The following is a 23,614-nucleotide window of genomic DNA, read 5'->3' as shown; positions in this document are numbered from 1 at the left end:
CTGCCAGTTCCTCTGGGAATTTGAAAATACATTCATGTGAAAGAGTTTATTTTAATGTTTTCTATCCATGTAACACTGTGACCAAATATTTTTCAATCAAGTACTATTAACAGGTGGTTATCGAGTTAGTATTAACCACTGGTGGGCTTCCAGTATCGAGGAAAATGTGGAAATATCTAATCGTTGCTGGAAAATAATCTGCCAGTTCCCCTTGGAATTGAAAATTATATTCAAGCGAAAGAGTTTATTTTAATGTTTTCTATCCATAAAATATCCATATAATACATTTGGGTTTGTGATTTGTCAATCAAGTACAGTTAGCAGGTTAGCTTCTGAAGATTATTCTTCAGAACAAGGTTTTTCGTATCCTATATTGGATGCATAAAACCTTGTGCCTCCAACGTAACGCTCTCGTTTTCGAAGTCCCCCAAATATTCATTTATTCATTCATTCAGAATGGATTTAGATTCAACTTCGAACAAATGATCTCTAAATCAACTATAGTCCTACGTCACCCTTGCGGTTATACCATAGATATAACCCACTTCCTGTTTTTGGATCAGAAAGTAACAAGTATAGAACGCGTAGACATTTTATCTTTCGAATGAAGTGTTTATCATACCATTTCGTTCAGTTGTTTAGGAGCTATTAACACTCAAAATCTCGGTCTCCGGCGTAACGCTTTCGTTTTCGAAACTTTGATTTTACACCCCGGTATAGAAATGAAAGACGTAGTCCTACGTCAAAAAACTTTGGTAAAACTTAACAGATGGAGGGAAACGGTAGCATGAACACAGCAAGCACATTGATTGTCAGAAAATGTGAGTTTTTCAATCGTGGTGTTACGGGAGAATGTTGCTGACTGGCGGACTCGGTGAATTGAAAAAGTTACTTTCCGACACTGTATGCTCCGACCGACCACTTATGCGAAAACTTTCCTCCACTTCGGATCGAAAAAAGAAAGACGAATTTCAACTGCGCACTTCACTCCTTGATGGGTTTTATTGGAATGAACTTTTTGTGGTGATTGTCCAAGGTTATTTATGACAGTAATCATTTCCGTTCGATGTTTTTGTGTGACGTTTGCGTTTTATGTGATGGTTGCGTTTTATGTGAGGGTTGCGTTTTTGTGCGTTTCATAAAAGGTAAGTAAATAGAGGTAAGTACAATTCGTGAGTTATTTGTGTATGATTTATTTTTCGTGTTTAATTAATTTTTCATTTTTTATTTTCAGGATCTGGAGCTGTTCTCAACACGTGGTTTTAAGGTTTTTTCCTCTGATTGAACAAACATTTCGTGTATTGTGCAGTAAAGTTCTGTTCGCCTACAGAAGAGGAACATTTTGATGCAGCGAAACTGTAAATTTGATAACAATAAAGGGAATTAATTGCATTTTAAATTTTGCATGTTGTGTGGGGTGCCATGGACACGTTTCTGTGGGGTGAATTGGTCCTACAGGTTTCAGGCTTTTCTTTTGATTCCAGATGTCGCAGAATTACAAAAAAGGATGGACAGACAACGTTGGACGAGGAAGGAGCTTGAAAGAGCAACGCAGGTCATCAAGAACGGATTTTCTTTAACCAAGCATCGAAAGTGTTTGAAAATGCTCGAACAACAGTGAAAAGATACATGCAAAATTCGAAATGGACTCAATGCAATTTTTCTGATCTGGAACCTGGTCAAGACACCTGGTATCGATCCCAGAACACTGTTACTGATTGTATAATTATACCAAATTACTCTACATAAACATAAGTATGTTTTTTACGATGAAATACACACTGGACCAAATCAACTCACAAACGGTCCAAATCACCCCGCATCAAATTTTTATGTCCAAAAATCATCTTCTTTATTTTATAATATACTAGCTGACCCGGCAAACTTCGTTCCGCCCAATGTATTAGGTGTACCGGTAAATTTCTTCGGTTCTACAACAGATGGCGTAACTTGATTTTTATTCCAGTAAATCAAATTTCCAGACATTTGTTGGAAAGTTACTACATTGCGCGTCTTTTTCAGTATCTTTCAAAAAGTTGAAGCGTAAACAACATAATTTTCTGCCACTTTGAATATGTCGAATTTCGTACCAACGAGAGTGTTTTTGCGTGGAGTGTTACTTCATTACTTCAATATGAGGGAAAAAGTTGCGGAAAGTCATCGCATTTTGGTGGAAGGTTATGGTGACCATGCTCCAACTGAGCGAACGTGTCAGACGTGGTTTGCACGATTTAAAAGTAGTAATTTTGACATGGTGAAGAACGTCGTAGACCGCCAAAAAAGTTTGAAGATGAAGAATTGGAGGCTTTACCCGATTAAGATCCGTCACAAACGCAACAAGAACGTGCAGATACACTTGGAGTAGCTCAGCAAACTATATCCGATCGTTTAAATGCAATGGGAATGATCCGAAAGATATGACATTGGGTGCCGTATGACACAAGACGTCGAACGCCGTTTTTTCACGTGCGAACAATTGCTCCAACGGCATAAAAGAAAGGGTTTTTTGCATCGAATCGTTACTAGCGATGAAGATTGGGTCCATTATGACAATCCTAAACGTCGGGCAACATATGGATATCCCGGACATGCATCAACTTCGACGGCCGCGAGGAAAATTCACGGCCAGAAGGTTATGCTGTCTATTTGGTGAGACCTGCTGGGTATGGTGTATGAGCCGCTAAAACCGAATGAAACCATTACGGGGGACCTTTACCGACGACAATTGATGCGTTTAAGCCGTGCACTGAAGGAAAAACGGCCACAGTACAAGCAAAGACACGATAAAGTTATTTTGCAGCACGAAAATGCCCGGTCAAAACATACTTGGAAACGCTGAAATGGGAGGTCCTATCCCAACTGCCGTATTCTCCAGACATTGCTCCGTCCGATTACTATTTTTTTTAACACTTGCAACATGGCCTGGTTGACCAGCACTTCTCCAACTTTGATAAAGTCAAAAATTGGATCGATTCGTGGTCAGCTGACAAACCGGCCGATTATTTCCGTAAAAGGATCCGTTCATTGCCAGAAAGATGGGAGTGACTAGCGATGGACAATACATGGAGTATTAAATTTGTAACCATTTTTGCAGAAAAAAGCATTATTTTTTGAAAAAAAAAAAGATGAAACTTACCGGTACTCCTATTAGTTTTTTTTGTTATCAATACCTTCAAACATTCATGTTTTCTTGCTAAGCGAACGTTTATGGATCTAATCGCAGAACTCTTCATTGATTGATCTTCTAATTGACACTTCGACACAATTGATACAATTTCCTTTTACTAAAAATTTCCTAGTACTTCTACCAAAACTCGTCAATAGAATATCAAATTATTTTCAGACACAATTATCGTTCAAGATTTTTCAATCACTTGCAAATAACATGTTTCTCCCTTACATGGAATACTTGTTTGATACAGAAAGTATAAAAAAATGATGACATCTCAAATCGGACTATTCCTTCCTCGAGATTTGCGTTTACAGAATCAGAATGCTCACTAGAACATCCTGAAGACAAATATGAAGCAAAATGTTAACAAAATGGGATGGAATCGAGGATTCAATTTATCAAGACAATGACCCAAAGCACAAGGCACATAAAGTTCGCACATGGTTACATTACAATTGCTCAATAGTTATTGATACTGTTCCAAAATCTCCCGACATCAATACCGGTAATGAACTATGGAAGTAATCAGAGTAGGAAAGTCAGAAACGATCAAATTTCTAAAAATAACGATTCTAAAAACAATTTAATGGAAAACTCGTAGATAATGGCTAATAGCAGCTAAAGGCAGTTGCAATGAACAAGGACTATCATACTAAAGATGGAATACTAAAATTGATCAACGCCTTCGAAATCGAGTTGAAATTTCAACCAGAGTACGAAAATGCGTTTGAATAATTTTTTATACATTCGCACATACATTCGCCATTTTTAGAGAAATACAAACCAGTATTCTTAAAACAGATAGCAAAACTCCTCACTCCCATATGACAATATGACATTATCTAAATAGGATATTCCAAAAGCTTGTTTTCGACTTTCAAACAGAAATCTGCATAGTGGGGTACGATTACGAGTTTGTATCACAATATAATGTTTCTAAAGCTTGTTTTCGACTTTGAAAAGTTGTTCTATAGCAACAAAAAACATCCATTCAGTAGTTGAATTTCACACTGGTGAGTCACATGATTCACTGGTTGTGCTTCATTGGTGACTAAATTCCTGAATATATTCACTATATGAACCATCTAACATGAATGACCAAAAATCACAGATGTAAGCCTACCCTAATGGTATTAGATGGAAAATAAACTCAAACGAGCTTGCATGCAAGCAGCGCGGATCGCTTCACGAACACATTCTCGCAATGAATAATGAACCACGTGCTTCTCGAACAAAACGCTGCCGACGGCTTGCCGGCATGCGAAATCAACGAATGAAAGAGGCACGTAAATTCGCAGTCAGCCAGCTCAGTTAGCAATCCTAGGGTTTGAAATAGGCTTATTTTTCATTATCAGCTGAATTTATCCGGTATAAGAAGAATAATAAAGAAGTAATCTTTTTTGTTGATCTCATTAATTGCGTAATATCTGGAGCCACCTTTCTGTTTACATCGTGCACTGCAAATGTGTGTGTTTTGTTTTCAGCTTTTCAAGAAGAGATGCCAGATGCCAGATATTAATGTTGTTCAACTTTTATTCACACTGAAACAGTTTCGTACTGAACGAACTTTATTACATCCAATATTTGAATCTATATTTTGAATTACTAAAAAAGTTGTTATTAATTGAGTAAGTTTTAGTGCAAAATTGTTAAATTTGATTGCATATTTAAGAACAAAAAAGATACAACGCCAAATATCTGGCACTTCTGCTACTCGACCAAATGTCAGTGTTCAGGCATAGTTATCTAACGACCGAGATTGTTGTGAAATACCCAGTATTATGAAGTAAATTACAATTTGGAATCCTCAATTGACCGTTATAAGTACAAAGTGAAATTTTATCGCAATGAGCCGTGCACAGGATGCCCTCGCATTACTGCGTGCACTAAAAATTGTAGCGGAAGCGGCTGGAAAAACTCAGAGTGATTATGCTCGTCATTTGTGGGCGAATTCGAGCATCCGGGAATTGCTGGAACAACAGCTGCGCCAGGGCGAGGATGCAGTTAAAAGGATTATGCAAGATCCAAACAAAGAACTGAAAGATGCCGGAAGTGCGCTGAAGGAAACCATCGAGCGCACGACGGTTGTCGTGGAAGGTTTAAAACAGCTGGCGCTAATTTCGCTACCCAAAGGAATGCCTGCCAGAGGGCCGATTGATTTTGGATCGAGGACATTTGGTGGCGCTGAAGCAGAATCTAAAGATACAAAGAGAGGGGAGGCTGAGATTGGTAGGTTTCACTTTACTGTACATGCAGCATTTTTGATACTATACAGTAGTTTTTCGAAGAGCTCTGAAACCACGAATATTTAGCGCGTTTTGATTTTAGGTGCCTCAAAACGATTACTAGAGTTTTAAAGGTAGATTTATTTTTCTACTAAATAAATGCAACGTTTTTGTCGGGAGCGAATACTCATTTGCTGATCGATTACAAAGCCAAATTCTATCTCAAACTTCATGCTAGAAACACTGATCCAAAACAGCGAAATTCCCCTCGAAGACGATTATGGGGTATATCCGGTATATCCGAATGCGTTAATAAGATTTACATGAGAAGACAATGTCACGTTACTTGTGTATCGCACTTAACCGCTGAACTGCAATGAATAGTGTGTTTGTCATATGTATTGATGAGATGAGTTTTAATCCGGTTCCGTTGCAGTTTGTTATAGCTTCATGCATGATTTAGTCTGCACCAAAATAGAAGTGAATTTATCTGGTTAATTGCATTGTACAACAATTATCTTTCTTCATAATTTGAATATAACCTTTTTTTTGTTTTCAATAAGAAGCCATTACTCATAAAGTGATTCCAAATGAAATCGTCCTAACAAGCAGATTTTAAAAACGTATTTTTGATATGAATGAAGGTTTGTATTCCGTTTGGGTTGGAGAAAATATGAGTGTTCCATAGCAAATGGTATTTTTTTTTTAAATTTTAGTAAGAGAAATCTTTGATAACTTATATCTCGAAAATTATGAGTCGTACCAAAATAGTGTCTTAGAAAGAGTTTTAGAGTATTGATGTTAAAACGTCAAAAAATATACCACATATTATGAATCCTGATCCGATTTAAAATAAAATCAGGGTGGCCACATTCGGGAAAAGCAAGAATTGCGGGCAAAGGCAAAATGCTTCATGAAGTCGGGTTTTTTTTGCTCAGTGTTTTTTTTGGCGATTGAAAATGATACTGTATGCTAGCGTTGAAAACGTCGCACGAGATATAACAATTCTCTCTTCGATGTACCATGATGAAGAACTCTTGTTTTCAATATAATTTGTTTTGAAATTTGAAGTGAAGAAACGTAAACAATGAAGATGTTGGCTGACGCCCAGCAGCCTTGAAAACTCAGAAAATTAGAAAGTGTTGAAAGTTGAACTGGATTTGTAATAACGCCTAAAAACATAAAACTACCCTATGATCTGAAAGTACCGGGAATTTTTAAATGAGACAAAATAGAGTTAAATATCAGGCAAATTTATTTTATCTTGAATGAGGGGCTCAAAATGAAAAGGGTGTAAGTGACATCATCCATTTCTCTACATCGACTTAGCTGCAAACACATTCCCAGCTGTATTTGATAATCTGGAAGATAGGTCAGATCCTAATCTGTCGGATTCTAGCAAACTCAAATTGGAACGTTTTTGCAGTTGAGTTTTTAACTAAAGAGAAAGTTGGATTAGAGAAATCGACCTTACACCCCTTTCCTTCTGAGCCCCTTAAATATGATCGATTTGAGACACATGAGTTAACTTCTTACACGCTAATGAACATAAAAAAAAACTATTTCACTATTCGGTGCACGCTTGTGCGTTTATTCACTTCTGAGGTTTTACTAATAATAATCTAAACAAATATTATCTCTGTCTTTTTATATTCATAAAGATGTTTACAATTTGTGCTTATCTTCATATTTCGCATATTTCATATTTCTGGGAACGATGCGGGTGGCGATTTATGTTAATGTTTTCGGGAACGGTCTGGATGGCATGATGTGAGAATGTTTACGGACTGATTGATATTATGCTGATTGTTATTTCGAGTGTTTTTTATTTGGCTCGGCTGGTGTTGTGCTAACTCATGTGCCAACGCTTGACCCAGTCCTCCATGCATTCCTGGTAGGCCGACGAAGGGATGATCTTTCGTCGCATTCTTTTTAATTATCTTGACCGACTGAAATCTCTTTCCTTGATGTGGCAACTTTAACTTGGAGAACAGAAAAAAATGTTGCACGGGGCCATATCAGGTGAACACGGTGCTTATTCGATGGTATTTACTTGATGTTTGGTCAAATAATTCAGTACAATTCGGGCTCGGTGCGATGGCGCGTTATCATCATGCAAAATCTCTGAATTGTCGGCAGACACTAATGATTGGATAGCACTAAAACCTAACAGATGTGCGTCTTAAAGTCGTACCAACATAAGAAAAACAAATAAACTGGTTCCCGCATGCACGGTACATTTAAATAAAACAAATCCGGTACTTTCTGATCATAGTGTATTAATTCATATTCTTTTCTCTTATGGTTTTCTATGGGAATGGGAATATATGGGAATAGAAACATTCGTGTCTTTGAAAAAACAATGGTTGATAGTCGAAATGTAGATTCAACATACGGGCCGAAACAAGTTCTTAAAATAAATCAAGGTTTTGGAGTAAAAATGGGACGCATTTCAGCATTTATGTCCAGCGTTATTTTATCAAGAAAGGTATTCTGTATAATTTTATTTGCGATAGTTAATGGAATAATTGAGTTCGGGCTTGAACGACAATTTATTTCCAGTCAGCACTGCTCTGGCAGACGATTTAATTTTCTTAGTTTTAAGAAGGGGGATTGATATAGAAACATACGGTTCATATTCACTCAATTCAATTCAATTTAATTCAAAGCGCATCAGATCTTAGATGCATATATTCCAGAAACAATCTCGTCCATTTTTTTGTCACATGTGGACATGCGAAATATTTTCGCAATTCGGCTTTCAAAAATCAATGTTTAATTTAATCAATATCAAATTCTAGTGTAGAGACACGCATTTCGGACGTTTTTTCGAGCTCCGTAAAAATGAAACAAAAAGTATTTTTAGTTTACATTATATCATTATTTGGCCATCTATCTTTTAACAGTAGAACGAAAATAGAACGGAAAAAAACATTCATAACTAGAATAGTGACCAGCTGATGAAGTGAGAGGGTTTAAACAAAATTGTGCGTACACGATTCCAGTCCTTCTGGTTATCTGAAACTAAAAAATCGAACATATTCTGAATCAGCAAAGATGTCGCTATCGCATGAACCTCGGACAAGTCAAAAACATATTTTTTGACATAAGGGCGGCCGTTTGAAAAACAAAATGCGATTTAAAACGTTTTTTCTTACGTTACCGATTTTTTTAAAATAGTAGAGCTAAACAATATCATATTTTAGAGGTTCATGCGATAGCGAGATGCCTGCAGATTTTATCCATATAAATTCGACATGAGTCGGTTTAGAAGAACTTGAGATATCGTATACGCCAGTTTGAAAAAAACTATGGCCGCACCAGGTTAGATACCGCATCACTAAAATGGCTCTAACTCGGTAAATAACATGATTTTCGTTGAATCATTTCTACGGTTATTCTTGTATACATAAATTACAGAAATATGAAGGAATTTTTTTTTCAAATTTCTAGCCTAGAATACTACCTTAACTAATGATACAATTTTATTAAATTTTTATTTTTGAGAGTCGGGAATTTCGTGAAATCATGCGGGAAAAATGCGGGAATTCAAATATGGAAATTGAGTGACCACCCCGTTAAAAAAGCTTTTCATCAATCTGCTTCTAAATGCAGCCATTCCCGAGATATTAAAAAAAAACATTTCTAAACATATATTTTTACCATAATGATGTATTTGGAAAAGTTGTTGAAAATCATAAGCAAATTCATAAAATTTCATGAACATGACGGCATAATACGACAAACATATTAAAAGAGCCTATTTACTATAAAAAAAATAAATTAGAAATATTTTTCAAAATATTTCGAGAATGGCTGCATTTAGAAGGAAATTGAAGAAGTGTTTTTGTTTTGTTTTAAATCACATCAGGATTCATAACTTGTGGCTAAAAATGATTGTCAACATACAAAAATCCGAAGTTTCGAAAATTCATAAAAAATTGATGTTCTACTAAGTTCGTCAAAAATAGTTTTACCATCTTGGACTAATTTTTTAAATTTTTTACATGACTTCTAATTTATATGAAAAATTAAAAAAATAGAAATATATTTTAGATATTGTAACTTAAAGTTTTTTTTTTGTAAATAATAAAAAGAGTACTATTTCTTTCACGTTTTAACATCAATACTCTATAACTCTTTCTAAGACACTATTTCGGTACTACTCATAGTTTTTGAGATATAAATTATCAAAGATTTCTCTTACTAAAGTTGATACGCCCTTTTCAAAAGTTACACTTGAGTCAAAAAATTCCCAATTGTTGTGGAAAACTAATATTTCCTCCAACCCAAACGGTGGAATACAAACTCATGTTTTGTCATTTGTCAATTTCATTTGCATTTGCATTTGGCAATTTTCATTTTCAATCGGAAAGTTCTCTAGACTATTATTGACAAATTTAATTTTCATTTTTTTTTGCCAAAAAATCTTAAATTTTTTTTACTGATTTCACGATGCTCTTCATTTTTAGGTAATTTGGACATTTCCCAAATCACCCTGAAGGAGCTGGAAGCCATATTATCGCAGCACAATAAGAATCGACAAGTTAGACTAACTTTAGATAGCGATAAACAAAAAGTAGCGGAAACTCCTCCACCCACTATCATCGAGGGCACTTCATCTGTTCCACCTGCAAGGCAAGATAAGACCGAACTCAAGCCTACTCCACTTGTCACCAACGATGAAAAGCAAATCGAAAAGGTAATGAAAATCGTATCATCATACGAGCAGCCGTTAGATCACCAAACAGCTTCCTCTGCGATTCCCATCGAGTTACCCTCGCTTAGTTCCGTTGCAAGGCAGCGAAAGGTTCCGTCCTCCAGGGTAGCCCGTCTTGCCTCTTTCGGAGGACTCTTCGCGGGCCTTGGCCTTGGAACTATGAATGAACTAGCGAAGGGCGCTCTTGGATTGGGCGGCACTCTGGACCCAAAGGAAGCCTTGTTCAGTCCCAGTAACGCCGAAAGAATAGTGGACACTCTGTGTAAAGTGCGAGGTGCGGCACTCAAACTGGGGCAGATACTCAGCATTCAAGATTCAAACATCGTTTCACCACAGCTTGTGAAGGCATTTGACAGGGTTCGACAAGCAGCCGATTACATGCCGGATTGGCAAGTGGAAAAGCAGTTGATCAGCGAATTGGGCGATGATTGGCGTAGTAAGTTGGCAGATTTCGATCGGAAACCATTCGCTGCAGCGTCAATCGGACAGGTGCATCGCGGAGTGCTACACGACGGAATGGAGGTTGCTATAAAGATTCAATATCCTGGGGTGGCACAGAGTATAGAAAGTGACATCGATAATTTGGTATCGATGCTGAAAGTTTGGGATGTGTTCCCTGCGGGAGTTTTTATCGACAATGTGGTGGCCGTGGCGAAACGTGAATTGGCCTGGGAGGTAGATTACATCAGAGAGGCTGAGTATACGGAGCAATTCGGGAAGATGATTCACCATATGCCGGAATTTCGTGTACCTAAAGTTATAAAGGAGTTGTCATCGAAGAACGTTCTGACGACGGAATTGGTTCCCGGTGTACCGATGGACAAGTGTTTCCACATGAGGTACGTTAAATAATGTGTGTTCTCGTAAATCGAATCTAAAATTTCCTTACAGCCAAGAACATCGGGATCATATAGCTCGATCAGTGATGAAGCTTTGCCTGAATGAGTTGTTCACTTTCCGCTGCATGCAGACGGATCCCAATTGGTCGAACTTCCTGTATGACAGTCATAGTAAACAGATTATGTTGATAGATTTCGGCGCTACGAGGTTCTATCCGAAACCTTTTATGGATAGTTATTTGCGGGTTAGTATTGATTTTATACATTTAAACAAAACAAATTTATCATGCAATTTTTTTCAGGTCATTCAGGCGGCCACCAAGAACGACAGACAACGTATTTTGGAACTTTCTCGTAACATGGGCTTTCTGACTGGTTACGAAACTCAAGCAATGGAAAAAGCACATGTTGATGCGGTACTTATTCTGGGCGAAATATTTAGTGTCGACGGCGATTTCGAATTCGGGAGACAGAGCACAACGAAAAAAATAGCCGCACTGGTTCCGGTTATGATCGCTCATCGCCTTTGTCCTCCACCGGAAGAAATCTATTCCCTTCATAGAAAGTTATCTGGAGTTTTCCTTCTGTGTTCCAGATTGAACGCTAAAATTGATTGTAAACCACTCTTCCAAGAGGTTGAACGCAACTACAGTTTTGCCTAAGCACAGTAATATATTGTTTTAATGAAATATGACTAATCTTTCAATCAATCCATTTTGATGCTCATTCTTACGCTAGTGTTTATGAAGTATTTACAGATCGGGACCACAAGTTCAACGCAGCTTCACATTCAACGATGCTTTTGAATTCCTCTTTTCTCCATTCCATGTTCTACACAGCTCATAATATCTACCGCAAGTTGACAGCGATCCGGATTGGCAATACCATCGCACTCGATGGCAATCTCTTCTGCCACAGTCATTTTTTCTTCGTCCTTTTTGAGCAGCATTTCGCTAAGTTCAATGAAACCTTTCTTCAAAAATTTCTCCCCGTCGGAGATTCCAAACTGTTGCTGAAGACACGAATGGAAGCACTTTTGCACTTGTGTTTTCGGCATCTTGTGCTCTACCATAGCTTCCACATCTTCGTCGGTCGCTCCCTCGGTGTTCTTGCACTCGGAGGCCAAACTGCGGAGCATATCTTTAGAGTGTTCTTCGTTTTCCTCCTCTGTTGAGTCACCCTGGAAGAACAAAAATGTGTTAAATGTTACCCATTGCAATTCTGGAGATTCATCAATTCACCTTCGAACACGTCAAAACCAGACATACAACCAAGAAAAAATAGTATGAGTTCTTCATTGTAGTGCCCGCTACCCTACGTATCAGAACTGTATAGCGAATAAGCAAATCGGATCAACAGTACTATTATTTATACCATACAATTTTCTATTTCACTATATTGCATGCCCACCGACAGTTGCTGCCGCTTGATTACACATTGATGATAGTTTCGCAAAACATCTCGCTTCCGGAGAGGTGAATTTTCAATAATTAAGATCGACGCGAAAGATTTAGCTGTAATTAATAATCTCGTTTGGGTGTTTTATGAAACAATTGTTACCAGCATTACATTCTAAACCTTTCTAGTGTAAAGTGGTACTTTTTTATAAATGTTTTTTTCAGCCTCATTTACATAAGTTTTATGGAGCCGAATTCTTACCTATGTTTCTATAATTATATATGCAGCCATTCCATGCCAAACCGATATAGTGGCTCTAAGATTTTCGTCAAAAGTGGTAGTTTTGTTCTTTATCACAAATTATGAGACCCGTATTTTTTTGTTTTTGTTGTAAATTTTTTATTTGAATTGAAAAAGAAAAAAACAGCCCTATTCTGTATTCCGACGGATATCCATTTTTTTCGAAATTATTATTTCGTTCGAGTTATAATTTCGCATTCCCTATTTCGAACGTTTTGCCCATTTAATGTTCCAAGAGAAACAGATCAAAACGAAATGCAAAAACAACTCGAACGGAATACAGAATAGCATTTACAAACCATGTTACATATTTTATAAATTTGGAACCGATCCGATTGAATTTGTATTAGAATGATTGATTTCATATACGGCTTTTCGCTTTGTGGCCAAGTTTCGTGGAACGAATCTAGGACGTAATGCGAGGTAAGGGTGTACCTTAAATATTCTAGTCGAATTTTATCCATGTTCGATGTTTTCATTGTTTGTCACTGTTGATAATTAAAGAGTGGCAAACAAAATAGTGTTTGTACAAATTTCAGTCTGAGGGAGGCCCATGTAAGAGACCCGGCTTACTGCCGAATCTCCGTGAGTAAAATTCAAATGTTCCTCCCAAAGCAAGTTATATTAGGCTGTCAAAAAAGTCCTGCGGTATTTTTTTTTTGAATTTTCATTTGTTCATAAAATTAGTTACAATCATCTGTTTTAAGTCAAATATGCGCCGTTTTGTTCGATGACTTGTTCCCAACGAGATGCCAACTTCATAATACCCCTGTTATAGATGCTCGCTTCCTTATTGGCAAAAAACTCGGATAGCCAATTTTCACAGGTCTCTTTCGTGGCTAACTTCTGACTACCTAGCTCATTCGCCATGGACAAAAACAGGGGGTAGTCACTTGGTGCAAGGTCCGGACTATACGGCGGATGCAAAAGAATTGAGCGTTTGGCCATAGGGAAGCAGCTCATAATAGATTATTCCTTGACAATCCCACCAAACACACAGCAGAACCTTCCTGGCCGTTAATGAGGGCTTGGCCACCGTCCGAGCCGCTTCAGCGGGCTTCGACCACGACCGTTTGCGCTTCACGTTGTCGTAAGTGACCCACCTTTCATCGCCAGTCACCATCCGCTTCAGAAACGGGTCGATTTTGTTGCGATTCACATGCGTCGATACGGTCAAAGATGTTTTTTTGCGTCAACGTGTGTGGCACCCATACATCGAGCTTATTTGTGAATCCAAGCTTGGTTAATAACGGTTTGATGACTTATCCCCAGCTCTTGGCCGATGCTACGGCTGCTACTATGCCGGTATTTCTCGGCTAAATCAGCGATTTTGTCGCAATTTTCGACGACAGGCCTTCCGGAAGACACCAGAACGAAAACGTTGAAACCATCGTTGTGCGGTGGAAATGGAAACTGTATCGGGTCCATAAACTGCACAAATTTTATTGGCAGCTTGAGATGCATTTTTGCCTTTGTCATAGTAGTACTGTAAAATATGTCGGATTTTCTCTTTATTTTGCTCCATATTTGCGACACTATAACTCACGAACGACTTAACCAAACAAAACACTGTCAAGGACTATATTATAGCGCGCAAAAATACCTTTCCAACAAGCTATAGTATGACTCGATACAATGAATACAACTAGAACTACGCGCTTACAACGACACCTCGCGGAAATACCGCAGGACTTTTTTGACAGCCTAATATAAAACGTTATTCAATAGAGGCGGCAGACCCCGAGAGTGTAACTTGCCTGACAAGACCTCTATTGTCCTAGAATACTGAAGCCATTAGTTTTTTTTCGGCGTAAGCCATTTGAATTTCTGAAGAAAGCAACGCAAGACAATCAATTGTTCATCGATCAAGGCGAAACACGATCATTTTCTCCAACAATTTCCGAATACAAAACAGCATTACTATTATTCTGGGTTTTTGGATAGCTATAAATCGTTCTTGTCTCCAATCATCTGGAACAATATTATGCTCCAGAAATTTATTGAATAAACTCAACAAGCGATGTTTCGTAACATCAGGGAGGTTTTTCAGCAAGTTGAACTTAATTCTATTCGATCCTGGAGCTGAATCAGGACAGACCTACCGTACAAAATAAAAATCCATCGATGTAAATATTCTTCGCTTTCATTCGTTAAAGAGCGATTTCTCATGTCTCGAGCACCTTTCCATAATTTTTTCATTGACGTGTATCGTAACAAACCTCAATATGTTTGAAAATTCTCAATGGTTTCACGTTTCCGAAAAGCTTTGAATGCATTTGATTTATCCTGATAAAGCTTGGAACATTGGCTATCCCACAATGGATTGGGAGGCCTTCGACGAATAGAGGAACCTGGGATGGGCTTCGTTTGAGCGCGAACCACGCTGTCATAGATCAAACGAGAAAGGAAGTTATACTACTCCAATGGAGGTATACCATCTCTGAAATTGGAGGATTCATCAGTGTTCAATGAAATGATGCCACTTTGGAAAGAAGTTTATGCGAAAAATTGTGGGTGTCCAGATTATTGCAGATTCATGCCTTATCACGATGGTACGAAATATTCAACCCTGAATATCTGTGTAGGAAAATATCTCACTGATATGTTCAAGGGGGCTAGGTACGAACGAATGCTGAATGACTAATTGGATATTTTATTGGTTTGATAACATAAATATCATCTTAACCCCTTGTCGTACGATTTAATTTCCAACAGCACGCCCCAAACACGAGTACAACGAGTCATTCTGCTACTCTGCTGAGCGAACATCATACGTAAGAAGCTACATAATCATTTCACATCGATGCACCACGAGTGAGGTTCGATGTTGTACGTTTTGGAATAGTCTAATCGCCACGAATGTGGTTCGATGTTATACTTGTAGGGATTAATCTACAACAACCTAAAGATCTATTTCTTGTTTCCCGATATATTTTTAGGTTATTTCACTCATCAAAGTGGTAATATGTATAAATGGAGAAACTAGAAATTTGTAGCTAATCATCCATCTCGAAGTCAAAGCCTTTGAAATAGGTTGGATTTTTTTGTGTAGAAAATTTACCCCACTACGAGTCGAATGAGCCAAATTTAACTGTACAACCAGCTTGAATCTATCATCAATACCAGCCTAAGCCATTCTATATCGTGAATATCTACGAGTATATTACTTACAGTGCAATTAAATTAAATGGTAAACAATAATCAGACTATAATCAACAATACACAATCAATCAATAAATTTGAAACGAAAAAAGCAAGCACTTGTTTACCGTTAGGCAAAGGCAGGAAATTCAGGGCCGGAGCTTCGAAGAGCATTTGTAAACGGCTAAGGCGGAAAAACGTTTATCTTGGTTCATTTAAAAGCAATGGTTGCCCGGTCAAATATACATATGAAAGGATTGTAAACGTGACAATATTGTGGCGGTCGATTGTCCGACAATACTTGTATTCATTGAGTAACGTTTAGTTGAAGATTTACAAATATTTTATGATTCATGATTTTATGTTTCGAATTAAATTATTGATATCTACTGAATTGTTACATAAAATGAAGCAGTCAGGTTATGTCCGAAGTAATCGTATTTCATCTGTGAACTGTGAACCTCAATTCTCGATCCAAAATGGACTCCTTGTTGACAATCTCTTCTGATGTTAAGTATATAAATCTATATGAGAAACTGTTAGCAGATATACGTAAGTGTTTTGAAGTTCACTCTTCAGCTATTATTAAGAATAAGAATTAAGAAATCGACAAATTGGGCCTCGTCGTAGTGGTGGACCAAATCGCGTAATAGCTGTTGATGTGGTTGTAAATCTTTCGGTTGTCGGGGCTCTGTACTGTGCACTGTGGTCACGTTGAAGATAACGGTTCGCGATCACCATTTATCGATTGAAATGCTTATCCGCACTGAGCTTCTTTTCGGACGATGTTTGTTTTTCTCAGGTTCTGGAGACGATCATTGACCATTTCGAAGGCGAGCGGTTAGGTGTGCCTCCAGAGAAATCGTACCGAAGACACAACTGGATGCGCTGAAGATTTTGAACATGTAGATGTTCTCCCCTATTCACTGTCTTGACGCTGAAGAATCAGTACTCTTAGTTCCACTGGAAGAAACATCAGCAGCAGATGTACTTTCTACTAGACCTGCAATCAACGTGGTATACATTTTGGCCACGGAGTTCACAACAAACGTCTCCGAGATTTCCTTGACCCGAAATTTAAATCAACGCTCACTCTTCGAAGATATTTAAAAAAATGATAAATTAATAGAGAGTACACTAGGGTAAGTTGAAACGATTTTTTCGATGTTCTTGAAAGTTATCTTAAAAAACAGGAAGTAGGTTATATCTATGGTATGACCGCAATGGTGACGTAGGACTATCGTTGATTCAGTGATCATTTGTTTGAAGTTCAATCTGAATCCATTCTGAATGAATGAAATAAATGAATATTCGGGGGACTTCGAAAACGAGAGCGTTACGTTAGAGGTACAAGGTTTTATGCATCCAATATTGGATACGAAAATATCCTACTGATGAGGAAGAATAATCTTCAGATCTTTCCTGCTAATTGTCCTTGATTGAAAAATCACAGAACGAAATGTATTTGGTCGCAGTGTTATATGGTTAGAAAACATTAAAATAAACTCTTTCGCTTGCATGTTATTTTCAATGCCAAGGGGAACTGGCAGATTATTTTGCAGCAACGATATCTTTCCGGGTTCTTCTCGAAGTCCATCACTAGAAAACATTAAAATAAATCATTTTAATTCTTTTCTCATCATTAGAAAACATTAAAATAAACTCTTTCGCATGAATTTATCAATTCGCAGGGGAACTGGCAGAATATTTTTCAGCAACGATAATATTCTTCCGGAATCTTCTCGATGCTGGATGGCATTTAAACGAAAGAAGTTCCGCACGTATATATGTGTGTGTGTGTCGGCTGCTTTGATGTCTCAAACAGAATCGTTTTTCGGTGCTGATACTCTCTCGGTCGTCTTCTCTTCTTCTGATGGATCGGTTTTTATGCGCTCCCTCACAGTTCCAAACTAACTGAATGCGTTTCATTTGAGGTAATGAATCTCTTGATCCCTCGCCGTCCAGCTCATCCAGCACGTTCAGCTCGTTCAATAACGATGTTGTCTTGTCGATGTCCTCACGAAAAATGATTGCGTTTCATGATGATGATGTTGAATTAAAGAGGCTTTAAACTTTTCAGTTCATTCGCCTCTAACAGATTGCGTTTCACCACCAGAATATCGCTTAAGTATACTTTTTGTCCGTGATTGAATAGAAAGAAGGTGTGGTTTACGATGGCAATTTGGAAGGCAAACTAGAGGCGAATGAACTCTCTGAGTTTGAAACTTTCAGCGACTGAGCAATAATCGATTGAGAATTATGTTTTTCGCGATGCGGAACATTTTCCGTTGCGCGCGCATCCAATATTGGAAACGAACATATCCTACTGATAGGGAAGAAAAATCTTCAGAAGCTTTCCTGCTAATTGCACTTGATTGAAAAATCACAAAACCAGCGGTCGCAGCGTTATATGTTAGAAAACATTAAAATAAACTCTTTAGCATGAATGTATTTTTCAATTCCCAGGGGAACTGACAGATTATTTTTCAGCAACAATAACATCTTCCCAGATTCTCTCCGATACTCGAAGCCTACCAGTGTTTAATGCTAACTCGATAACCACCTGTTAATAGCACTTAATTGAAAAAATATTTGGTCGCAGTTTTACATGGATAGAAAACATTAAAATAAACTCTTTCACATTTATGTATTTTTCAATTCCCAAGGAACTGGCAGATTATTTTTCAGCAGCGATTAGATCTTTCCGGAATTTTTTCGATGCTGAATGGCATCAAAACGAAAAAAAAAATCCGCGCGTGTATGTGTGTGTGTGTGGCGGCTGCTTCGATGTCTTCCCGGAGAACCGTTTTTCGATGCTAATACTCTCTTGGTCACTATCTCTTCTCCTCCCGATGGCTCGGCTTTTCTGCCCTCCCTCACAGTTCCAAACAAACAACATGTCTTTCAGGTTACGTCAGGCTAGGTAATGAATACCTCGATCCCTCGATCCCTCGCCGTCCAGCTCGTTCAATTATGATGTTACCTTGTTGATGTCCTCACGAAAAATGAATGCGTTTCACCATCAGAATGTCGCTTAAGTATGCTTTTTGTGCGTGATTGAATCGAGAGAAGGTGTGGTTTACGATAGCAATTTGGAAGGCAAACAAGAGGCGAATGAACTCTCTGAGTTTGAAACATTCGGCGACTGAGCAATAATCGATTGAAAATTATATAATTTTCGCGATGCGAAACATTTTCCGTTGCGCGCGCATACAATATTGGATACGAAAATTTTCTACTGATGGGGAAGAATAATTTTCAGAAGCTTCCATGTTAATTGCGATCGATTGAAAAACCACAAAAGAAAATGTATTTGGTTGCAGTGTTATATGGATAGAAAACATTAGAATAAACTCTTTCGCATCGATTTATTTCTCAATTCCCTGGGAATTGGCAGGGTATTTTTCAGCAACGATTAGTTTGTTCCAGATTTTCCTCGATACTCGAAGCCCATCAGTGGTTAATGCTAACTCGATAACCACCTGTTTATAGCACTTGATTGAAAAATATTTGGTCGCAGTGTTACATGGATAGAAAACATTAAAATGAACTCTTTCGCATGAATGTATTATTCAGTTCCCAGAGGAACTGGCAGATTATTTTTCAGCAACGATTGAATCTTTCCGGAATTTTCTCGATGCTGAATGGCATCCCAACGAAGAGTTCCGCGCGTGTATGTGTGTGTGTGGCGGCTGCTCCGAACTCTTCCCGGGAACCGTTTGTGGCATCACTCTCCTCTTGATGGATTCCCTTCTGGCCTAAGGTGCACAAACAGGCTCTTGGTGGCACCGTTCATCCGCGCTTTCATGATAAACGAAGAGCTTCACCACAACAGCGACAACATGCTTCAATCGCTGTTCAATTATAACTGAGTGGATTTCCGAACGGCGCTCGCTTATATACCGATTGGTGATTTCATTAGCCTGTTTTGAAAGCAATTTTAAGGCTATTGAATCAAGTTTTTGGATCAAAAAGTAACAAGTATATAACGCGTAGACATTTTATCTTTCGAATGAATTGTTTATCATACCATTTCGTTCAGTTGTTTAGGAGCTATTAACGCTCAAAATCTCGGTCTCCGGCGTAACGCTTTCGTTTTCGAAACTTTGATTTTACACCCCGCTATAGAAATGAAAGACGTAGTCCTACGTCAAAATCACTAAATTAAAAATGACTTTCGATTAAAATAGGGATTCACACTGGATGTATCGAAAAATATCCACGTTGAAAATGTTTAGTGTTCATATGCAGTGTATTAACTTGTCCGTAGAGCGGAGTAAGTTGAAACGCGGAACTATCATGAGTTTAATGTGTGGTTTTGCTTCTCGAACAATCTACAACTGATTTATGAAACACTAAACTGAAGGAATTACATATAAACATTAGGAAAAAAGGGTTTTGGTACACGTGAGATGTGGGAAAGTGTTCTAATACACACAAAATTGACACATTATACAAGGAATCAATATAGGAAACAATAACATCAAGAATACTATTTTGGACACTTTCATGTCAGAGTAGAGCCACTCTAAACGGCCACTTTTGAGGTTTATGAGATCATTCATGTATTTAAATATTACGTAACGCACTCAAAAAAGGAGGAGGGGATGGCTTTTGGAAACTTGTTTAGAAATAAATCCAACTAAATCTAAACATTTTTATGCAAATTACCATTTGTTACATGTTACGTAGGGAGAAGGGAATCTAAAATGGTAAAAAAATTACGTTAGGTAAGATTTGAACGACCCCTAGTTGCAAAATTAGCAAGTTTTACTTGTATCATGTCTATGTGTTCATAAATTATGTAGAACATTCTGAGGAACGAAATATGAATGATTCTTATTTTTTTTAATTAATCATCTTTCATTCATACAGCAATCACCGACAAATAACGTCCGGCATCTGCAGCAATGTTTAAAAAATAGCCGATTTTCTCTGGTTTAAACTTACCCCAGGGTTGAAAAACACATGGGTTGAGTTTAAATACTCCGAGCTATATGGAAAAGGATTTTTCAGTTTAGTTTTCAAAACCACTACACTTGATTATCCCTATCTGATTACCTGACGTGCGATTCTGGCGATATTTTTGAAAATAACAGAATTTTCAGACCGATTGAGTCAGCGCGCAAAAATGTTTGTTTTGATTTCACGGAACAAAGGAGCGGATTTGGTTTTAAAGCATTCCAATATTTTGGTAATGGCTGTCATAAGGTGGATTGAAAGATAATGTTTACTACATATATTTTTATCACGTCAATCCATCCATCTACAGTAAAAGTTATGATTTCCGTTTTAACTTACCCCGAATTTCAACTTACCCCGGTGTACCTTAATTAAACTTTGCTTGTCAGAGCACAAAATAGAACAGCAATCATACTTACATTCGAACTAGAGAGTTATTCGAGGTACGAAGGAAATTGCAGTTCTGACGCCTGTATTCAGAAATACTATTGAATGATAGGATAGAATATAATAGAATAGAATAGAAGAACAGAATAGAATACATTTTTGATAATTCTTTATCAGTTACAGTTTATCTGCCTGGAATTGTTACAGTCTGTAGAATATCTGGCAGCTCATATGGGATTTTATCAGACCTGAAAATACTTCCAGCAATTCCAACAGTGCTTTTGGAGTTAAGGAACAATTCGCAAGATGCCAATTCGCTGTTCGCAGGTATAGACCTGGGCTGTACTGTGTTCATCATACATCAAGAATCCACGATCAGCTTCCTGGATCAATTCATCGTGCAGCACGATGAAGCCACTTATCGAAATCCTGATAAAACAATCATACTGCTCATGGATGGTGCACAATCTGAAAAACAGAATCTTTTTGACGAGTTACGCAATCATCCTAATCTGATTGAAGTCATGAATCTGCTTATTTTAAGACCGACTGCAAGAATGGACACGATCGACCTTTTAACTCATCGTTTTGTTGGGACTGCCGAAGATTCATCCAATGTGGTATTGCTAGACACGTTTGACATCGCAAACAAAACGTTCCGCTACGGAAGGCAACTGTTTCCTGATAAGTTTTCCAATCTTCAGGGAAAGTCTATCCGGCTAGCAACCTTCAATATTCTTCCGTTCGTTACTTTGCGGAAAACAGATTCTAGTGAGTCTAGTGATCCGCTGGTGAAGTCAGGGGATCAGATGTATGAAATGAGTGGAATCAATGGTTTGATGATGATTGAATTTTGTCGACGGTACAACTGTTCAGTGGAACTGATAATTGGTATGGTATCATGGTATCATGGTGCTGACATATCTCAATATAAATTTGTTATATTTATCATTTTAAGACGAGGTAAGCATGTGGGGCCGGATCGAGGCGAACAAAACCGGCAACGGAATTCTTGGGAATCTAGCAGAAAGAAGGGCTGATATAGGATTTGGCGGAATGAGTAGCTGGTATGATGCTTTAAAGTTCCTGTCTTTCTCAGTGCCAGGTGAAAGAGGTGGTGTCACTTGTCTCACACCGAAACCTGTGTAAGCAAACTGAAACATATATATTTTATTTCATTAATCTATTTATTCTGATTCTCTTTTTTTAGACTTCAACCATCATGGAGAATAATGCTCATAGCATTCTCAACACATGTATGGCTCTCGACCATTGTAGTTTTTTTCATTATTCTGTTTTTGAATCTTTTGATGACTCGATTGAAACGAACAAAGATAAACAAGCAGCATTTCGCTCACAGCTGTTTAAATTTATTGGCGATTTTTATACTACAGCCAGCTAGTCTTCATAGACGGAATGTTTCAGAAGTTCTTCTATCTGTGTCGCTGTTGTTATTTGCCTTCAATTTAGGAAACATTTACTCAAGTAAAAATGCCAGTTTACGAACGGTTCCCCTTCTCGGACCATCCATCGACACCATAGATGACCTTGCTCAAAGTGGCCTGCCATGGTTACAGGCGCACGAGGCGTGGGCATTCTCATTACTTCATTCTGAAAATGTAATTAAGCCTCGAAATTGAATCGCAAATAATACTTCATCCCTAATTTCTGTTTTCTCATTCAGCCAGCCATTATGAAACTAGTGTCCAAGTTCCAAGTACATTCACCTCTAGATCTGCGAGAGTTTGCTGATCAGGGAAACGTTGCATTTGCAACCGCACGTTTGAAATATGGCCACCTGATGCTTGGTGAATGGATAACTGCAGAAAACGTTCGGAAATACCAACTCATGAAGGAAGATCTGTATTTTGAACACGAAGTATCCATGGCCACAAAAACGTGGCCTTTGATGGAACAATTCAATAAACTAACGATGCGAACAATAGAAGCCTCGATTCGTTACTACCAGGAACAAGACGTCATTTACAAACACAGCGATTTCTATGTTCAGACGGTGGCCATCAATTCCCACTTGCAGGAACCCAATGCACCGTGCGCTTTGGATTTGACTGCCCTTCTGGGTGGATTTTTCATGCTGGGCCCGGGGATGCTCGTGGCGATGATTGTTTTTATCGTGGAAATAACGAAGGTAAAATCAAAATGATGTGTGTAGGATTGTGTAAACACAGTTGGTCTACGAACGAACAAAGTCCTTGTTTTTCGAATAAATAAAGTTAAGACAATATTCGTTCCTTCGTTGTTCTGATTTGTTAGGATGAATGTGTTGTACGGTCAAATCAACACAATCGAGATATGAGTTATACGGAATACAGAATATTGAATAACAAATAACCGTAGTAGAGTTACCATTCGCCTTACCAATATTTCACTCATGAATTCATTCTTTGAAATAATCTATGGATTTCCGCCGAATCGTCATGTAACGTAGTTCATGGACAATTGAAATGCT

The 23,614-nt window shown here is 37.9% G+C and overlaps 3 protein-coding genes across 3 annotated transcripts; 2 read left to right on the top strand and 1 right to left on the bottom strand.

Moving 5' to 3' along the window:
* Positions 1-4,875: 4,875 nt before the first annotated feature.
* On the top strand, positions 4,876-11,666 carry LOC129779106 (atypical kinase COQ8B, mitochondrial). Its single transcript, XM_055786376.1, has 4 exons — positions 4,876-5,401; positions 9,870-10,956; positions 11,009-11,201; positions 11,259-11,666. The coding sequence occupies exons 1-4, from the start codon at positions 5,020-5,022 to the stop codon at positions 11,616-11,618; spliced, it is 2,022 nt and encodes a 673-aa protein (XP_055642351.1). The 5' UTR covers positions 4,876-5,019; the 3' UTR covers positions 11,619-11,666.
* On the bottom strand, positions 11,609-12,301 carry LOC129779107 (general odorant-binding protein 19d-like). Its single transcript, XM_055786377.1, has 2 exons — positions 12,198-12,301; positions 11,609-12,136 (listed from the first exon to the last, which is right to left on the bottom strand). The coding sequence occupies exons 1-2, from the start codon at positions 12,252-12,254 to the stop codon at positions 11,747-11,749; spliced, it is 447 nt and encodes a 148-aa protein (XP_055642352.1). The 5' UTR covers positions 12,255-12,301; the 3' UTR covers positions 11,609-11,746.
* A 3,912-nt stretch (positions 12,302-16,213) lies between these two features.
* Positions 16,214-23,308, top strand: LOC129774216 (uncharacterized). The gene is made up of 5 exons (XM_055777925.1): positions 16,214-16,347; positions 21,322-22,035; positions 22,103-22,289; positions 22,355-22,763; positions 22,829-23,308. The coding sequence occupies exons 1-5, from the start codon at positions 16,275-16,277 to the stop codon at positions 23,306-23,308; spliced, it is 1,863 nt and encodes a 620-aa protein (XP_055633900.1). The 5' UTR covers positions 16,214-16,274.
* The last annotated feature ends 306 nt before the right edge of the window (positions 23,309-23,614 follow it).

This window comes from Toxorhynchites rutilus, chromosome 3, assembly GCF_029784135.1.
Source record: "Toxorhynchites rutilus septentrionalis strain SRP chromosome 3, ASM2978413v1, whole genome shotgun sequence".
NCBI classification, from domain to species: Eukaryota; Metazoa; Arthropoda; class Insecta; order Diptera; family Culicidae; genus Toxorhynchites; species Toxorhynchites rutilus.
This window is presented reverse-complemented; position numbering and strand designations above follow the sequence as displayed.